This window comes from Geospiza fortis, unplaced genomic scaffold (genome assembly GCF_000277835.1).
Source record: "Geospiza fortis unplaced genomic scaffold, GeoFor_1.0 scaffold55, whole genome shotgun sequence".
Classification (NCBI taxonomy): Eukaryota; Metazoa; Chordata; class Aves; order Passeriformes; family Thraupidae; genus Geospiza; species Geospiza fortis.
In genome coordinates, this window is record NW_005054308.1 from 6,066,534 (window position 1) to 6,072,796 (window position 6,263).

Below are 6,263 nucleotides of genomic sequence, written 5' to 3' on the forward strand. Positions count from 1 at the left end.
CTGGATGTGTCTGACCTCAACTCTTTAGCTGCTGAGATGTCCAGCCTCAGAGGTGTTGCTGACCTCTGTCACAGCAGAGATGAGTGGCCTCTGGCAGTGTCTGTCTGTCCCTGCTGACCCCAGGGAGCTTGGAAAAGTGATGGGATTAGATGGTGATGTTGTAGCCACCTGCAAGTGGACCAGATGCCTTTGCCCACGCTCTGCTCAGCTCTAAGGCTGCTCTCCTCCTCCCCATCCCTAACTTTTAACTCCTCTCCCCAAAGGTACCGCATTCCTGTGATTAAAGATTTATGGGTGAAGATCAAACAGAAGAGAGGAAAAGGAAGCTCACCTGGAGAATTCCAACTTTTTTTAAAATAGTAATTTATAATTTAACTGTGACTTTTAGAACAGCTGTGTAACTTTCTGCCTCCTCCTGCCCTGCTGAGGCTCAGAGATGTGTTTATAGTCCCTCCAAATGGAATAGAAGGGAAGTGGAGGAGGCAGTTTGAGCAGAGCATAAACTGCTTTTCCCCTTGTTGACACCCAGCCATCCCTCTCTCTTACCACAGAGCTATATTTTTGAGAAAAACTTTTACCTTTTTTTCCCTTCTCCTGTGACTTGTGGTGTCAGTCCTTTTGCTACTACAAAGAAAGCTCTCGAGTTTCCTTTTTACTCTAACACTGACATCGGTGATTATCATGTCCCTGGAGTTGCACTGAACAGTTGTGTCCAGCAGCTGTTCTCAGCCAAGGCAGAGTCGGTTTTTGTGTTGTTTTTTTTATGAAATACAAAATAAAAAAACAACAAACAGATTTTTCTTCAGCTGCTTTCAGGAGAGGCCAAGGCTGGCTGGCTCTGGAGGATGTTATGGGTGGGAGAGCAGAGCCTAGGGTCTGCCTGTCTGGGGCAGGGGGACCCCAGGCTCCCAATGAAACCAAACAAGGGATGGGACAAGGAACACAGCCAGTCCTGGGTGGAGATACAGCTGTCCAAGTGCCTGCAGAGATTTTTCTTGTATCTCTTTTTCGTTAAGTTTCATTTCTTTATAACCTCGGACAGCTGCAAACAGCACACGAAGCCCTGCTGGAGTTGCTTACAAGGCTTTGTTATTCAAAAGTTTATTTGAGGTTATTAGCTTGTGAGATCATTTGTAAGGGAACAATCAGATACATTCAGGAAAATTAGAAGCCCCTCTGCCTATGGCTACCCACTGCTGAGGCTGTAGGCGAATCTCTATGTACAAATCTGAGCACTCCACAATAAAAACCCATTTACTCCAGGAATCTGACAGGGCTACAGCCTACAGCAATCAGTTAAGAAGCTGGTGGGGGTTATTTTGCTGCTTTTAATATTTGTTCAGTCTAAGGAAGCTTTAGTTCTTCAGCAGGGGTGAGCTGCACTGCTGCCTGGGTGTTGTTGGAGGTCGAGTCAAAGAGAACAGGATTTATGGATCTGAGGTGGTTGAAATAATTTTCCAGCCTGCTCTACCCACCCTCTGAGGGGACTCTGTCTGATGGTGGTGGCAGCTGTGCAGCCAGGGAAGGGTGCCCAGGGATGCCCACTGTTAACTGTCTTGGAAAAGCAATGTAAGAGCAGAAAAAGAAAAAATTAATCAGGAGCTGAAGGAGCAGGGATGCTGAAGGCAACTGCTGGCATCCTCTTCTACTCTTCTGTGGGGGAACAAGAGGAGATACTCAGTAAAACAGCTCAAGGACTTCCCCAAACCCCTCTCCAGCAGTCCCCAGGACTCTGGGGGCTCTTGGACACTCACCTTTGCTTGGGTTCACAAGTCGACCCCAGAGAAGATCATCTCCTCTGGCTCTGGGGTGCCAGCAGCAGCACTGGGAGCAGCAGTGCCTGCAGAGGGAGGGCAGGATGTGGGTGCTGGACCCTGGGGCTGCCCCATCGCCCACCCCCATCCCTCTGAGGGCAGCAGGGGAGAGCCTGCACCCAGTGCTGCGTGGGGGGCAAGGGGGCTCATGGAAAGCCCTGACTGCACACCTCAGCTCCAGCTGCCTGTGGGGGGCTGTGGGTTTTGGGATCCCTTAAAGCCTCGACATACTGGTGCTGGACGGGTGAGGGGTGCTCCCTGAAGCCTGCATGCCCACCTCTCCTAGCTCTACTCCCAAGCAGTCCACGCACACTACTCCTTCCTCCCTGGCCACCTACCGGGGCAGTCCAGCTTTTGCCGAGTTTCAGTGCCCTCAATCTTGGTGCCATTTTTGTAGCAGCACCAGCAGTAGCCAGAGGAGAAGAGGCACTGCTTGGGCAGGTAGTCGCCGTTCTCATCGCACTGGGGGCGGAAGCGGCCCACCAGATCACTCCCAAAAGCTGCCTCTGCTTGGCACTTAGTTAGCACTAGGGCAATAGAAACAGAGGGGACACTCCATCAGCCCCCAGGCCCTTCCCCTCAGCAGGAGATTCTATCCACAAACAGTTAAAGGTGAACAAGCCGTGCTCGGGGACCTTTCTGAGGCTCTTGGTCTGACCAGGGATGGAGGATTTGGGGTGGGGCTCCAGCCTTTTGTTCACCCCAAATGCCCTACAGGCAGAGATGTTCTGTGATGTCCTAACAGCCACAAAACAGGGGCTTCCCACAGAACAAATAGGTCCATGTGAGATATGCCATGCCAACAGCTCCCTGCCTGTGCCCAGCTCTGCAGTCCCATCCCCAATACCTTTCTCTGCTGGGATTGTCTTGCGGTCCTCAGACTTGGGGTTCTTGGCCTCTACAAACAGCAGCCACTTGTGCAGCCAGGACTCGAAGGACTGCAATGAGAGGGTCCAGCACATTAATGGGCATGGGGGAAGTTCGCCCCAGGGGAGCCATGTCCTGAGCTCTGGCTTGGACAGCGAAGGTGGGGAACACCATCCCCTTCCTTTGGGTGGGAGCAGCCCAAGCCTGGCTAAAGCCAGACTTTGTTTATCCTGATAAATGTCCCTTCCCAAAGCACTCCTGGAGAGGAGGCAGGTGGGACAGGATGACAGTGACAAGCACTGACCTTCCAGTCCATATGATTCATGGTGCTTCTCAGGTGCTTCAAGTTGTCCATCAGGTTGTCCTTCAGCTCCGGGAACTTCCTGCTGGGGTCTGCTTGCTGTAGAGCAACCACCACAGTGAGGGCAAAGAAAAATGAGGTGGGGGGTGGGAGTTGGAGTTCTGCTGGTGTCAGCCAGACATGCTGCAGGAGGTCAGAGCTCCCACCAGCTCTGAGCACCCCCAGAGACCCCAGACCAGTGCAGGAGGCAGCTGTGGGGGTGCAGGGGACCTTACCAGCAGCAGGTGCTTCACGATGTCCTCGGTTTTGTTGCTAGCAGGGGCCTTGAACTTAAGAGAAAAGGCAAAGGGGCAATGTGAGCACGGCAGCAAGGCCCGAGGGCAGCAGGAGTGCCAAGCAGTGGTGCACTTCTCTTACCGAAAGGTCTTCAAAGGGTGCAGGATGCAGGACATTCATCACCAGAGGCGTGTTTGCCTTGGCCATCTTCATCTTATTCACTGGCTTGGCATCTGCCGAGGAAGGAGAACTGTGAGGGGACCCAACCGGGTTGGGTGGTCCAGGAGGGTCCTGGAGGGATTGATCCCTTCTCCCCTTCCACCCCCCAGCACTCTGGTGCCCATGGGGCTACTGACTGGCAGGCAGCTTCCTCTGCAGAGCCTCCAGCTGCAGGTTCTGGGAGGTCTTGGTCAGCTTGCTGATCTGCCCGCTCTGCTGGTACACGTAGTAGATGGTGACAGCCTGGCCGGCGATGAGCAGCGCCACCAGGATGGACAGCGTGGAGAAAGCGGCTTTGCGCCCCAGCGCAGACCTGCGGGACACGCACAGGGAGCTCAGCCGCCCAGCGGCAGCAGGAGGTGACATCCTGCTGTCACCCCCTCCCGGGGGTTTGCAGCCAGACAAATGCAAATTCCCCCATCGCAGAGAGCAGAAGTGAAACCTCAGCACCCATCCACACCGGGAAGCGAAACCCACAGTGGGGGCGGGGGAAGGGGAGACACGGGAGGGGGTCCAAAGGGCACGGGACAGGGGATTTTGGGGAACAGCATCACTCTGGGCATCGCCTTCTGCGGGATGATGAAGCCGCTTGGAAGGCATCTCGCCGGTCCATGGGGCAGAGGACACGACTCATGGGATGTTGTTTAAAATGTTGTGCCCGATCCTGCCCCGCTGGCTGAATGTGGCGCTGTCGAGGTGCAGCGGTGCCCCGGAGGTCCCCCCCTGTCCCTGCTCTGCCCGGGCTCTGCCCGGCCCAGGGACAAGTCCCGAGCGGGACGCGCTGCGCGGGCGTCTGCCTGGTGACTGGTGACGTCAGAGCTCCGGGGCTTCTGATTGGCTGCAAGTTTTGGGTGGGGTGTCCCACCCTGCTGGCGTTGGGACATGGGGAGGAGTTGGGACATGGGGGGGCAGCCCCATAAAGCCATTCGGGTCCAGGGTCCGCTCCTGCCCCATGGCCACGCCTTCATCCTGCCTCTCCCACAGCCTCTTCCCACAGAGCTGCTTCCCCCAAAGCTTTAAGCCATGGCTCCACGCCCCACCCTGTGAGCCAGCCCACCCCACCGCCACGCCTTGTCCCCTTGGCCCAGCGGCGCAGTGACCCCCTTCATCCCGCTGCCACCCCGTGCCCTCCCAATCCCACAACCACCCAACTCCCCCCATCCCACAGCCCCCCCGTGCCCCTGCCTTGCCTCACAGACCCTCCCACGGCCCTCTTAGCTCCACAGTGCCCCATTCCCATAGCCTGCGCCCCATCCCCTGCCCCATAGTCACTCTGTGCCCCCTTGACCCTACTGTATTCCCTTCCATCCCACAACCACGCAATAACCCCCCTGCTCCACGTCCCCACTGTGCCCACTTTGCCCTCCCCGTGCGCCCCATCCCCGTGTCCCCAGCAGTGGCACCTCTGGGTGTCCCCAACGCTGAGCACACCGCTGGCGCGGTCAGAGATGAGGTCGCGCTGCTCCTCAGCCATGGCTCCGCTGGGCTCCCCGAACACAATGAGCACCCCCCGGGGAGGCTTCTGGAAATACCCTCGGGTCCCCACCCCGCCCTGACACCCGAGGGGGGAGGCCAAAAAAAAACTGCTATTGGCTGCTGGCACTTGCATCACTCGTTGTCAGGCAGAGCTCTGCTCCAGAGGTCTCCAGTTCAGAGATGATGCTGGACACGGTCCTGAGCTCCACGGCCGCTCTGTGGGGCTTCACTGCCCACCCCACGCCGCCAGCAGGTCACCGTGCCCAGCTGGTGACACCGGTGCCATGGACCCAGAGGTGCTGGTACCCCTGGGGGGCAGGAGGTGAGAAAACGGGGGTGGCAGTGGGGAGGGTGAGAGGAAAGGTGCGAGGAAGGAAGTGGGGTGCAGAGCTGGGACAGGGGGGTGGGACACCATGGGGAGGACCCCCCACACCAAAAGCTGAGCAGGACCCTCCATGGGGGCACAGTGCCAGGGTGCACCCCTCCTCCCTGGCCCCCTCCCCTGCTGCTGGGGAAAAGCTGCACTGGGGCTCAAGCCCCTCCTTGAGGGTCACTCTGGACCCTCCCTGTGGTGGGGGTTCTTGGCCAGCACTTCTCAGGCTGAAGGGATGGTGACTAAAGGATCAAGGGCTTCCAAGCCCTCCTTCCTTCTAGCATTACCCTCTTTGCTTTGCCTGCAGCAGCTTCCAGGGGCTGAACCCCCAAAGCCAAGAGAGGAGGAACAGCCCCTGGATGTGAGCGATCCCAAAGCACCAGTGGGAGTGGGGCAATGAGGGTCTCCAGCCCCCCACAGCCCCACAAGGGCTCCATGGGCAGGAGCAGCCACCCACCCCATAATGCTGGATTTGGAGGTGTTACACAGTGTCCCAGAGCAGCACAGGGGTAACAGACCCCCATGTCCACGCTGGGCCGAGGGTCACACTGAACCCAGCACCAAGCTGGCTCCGGCGTCAGGACTCAGCACAATCCTGGCCAGAGCTCAGCCAAAAGTGAAACTGCAAATGTGGAGTTGAAAGTCCTGCCTCACCCTACCTAACCAGGCACCACGGGTTACCTGGCAAACCCCCTGGGGCGAGCAGGGACATGTTTCAGAGACTCCATTTCTTTTCCTGATTCAGTCCTGAGCCTCCCAGCTGGCAGGACAGCCCTGGGAGAGCAGACGAAGGGATAATTTCAAAGCACTTACAAGGGGTAGGGTGGGGTCTCCTGGCAGGTGCTGTTCCTGGAGGAAACGTGGTGGGATGATGCTCCTACTTTCCTGGTGGGAAATTGCAGCCCCATACAGAGAAAGGTTTTGGTGCCTGGAGCCT

At 57.2% G+C, this 6,263-nt stretch overlaps 2 protein-coding genes across 3 annotated transcripts in view; one reads left to right on the forward strand and one right to left on the reverse strand.

The window, feature by feature from the left end:
- The window catches only part of TCOF1 (treacle ribosome biogenesis factor 1), a 19,838-nt gene extending 19,043 nt beyond the window's left edge, over positions 1-795 (forward strand). The window contains exon 17 of the mRNA XM_031055197.1: positions 1-795. This exon is cut by the window's left edge and continues 216 nt beyond it. The gene's annotated coding sequence lies outside the window, so the exon portion shown is untranslated.
- A 272-nt stretch (positions 796-1,067) lies between these two features.
- On the reverse strand, positions 1,068-5,040 carry CD74 (CD74 molecule). 2 transcript variants are annotated; one of them, XM_031055242.1, is made up of 9 exons: positions 4,881-5,040; positions 3,615-3,790; positions 3,400-3,491; positions 3,258-3,311; positions 2,986-3,081; positions 2,662-2,752; positions 2,153-2,341; positions 1,755-1,840; positions 1,068-1,653 (listed from the first exon to the last, which is right to left on the reverse strand). In XM_031055242.1, exons 1-8 carry the CDS (start codon positions 4,949-4,951, stop codon positions 1,767-1,769), a joined length of 843 nt encoding a protein of 280 aa, XP_030911102.1. In that variant the 5' UTR covers positions 4,952-5,040; the 3' UTR covers positions 1,068-1,653; positions 1,755-1,766. The 2 variants fall into 2 exon arrangements, with proteins under 2 accessions (XP_030911102.1, XP_014167719.1); XM_014312244.2 differs by lacking the exon at positions 2,153-2,341 and having other exon boundaries at positions 1,086-1,653; positions 4,881-4,966.
- Positions 5,041-6,263: the final 1,223 nt, after the last annotated feature.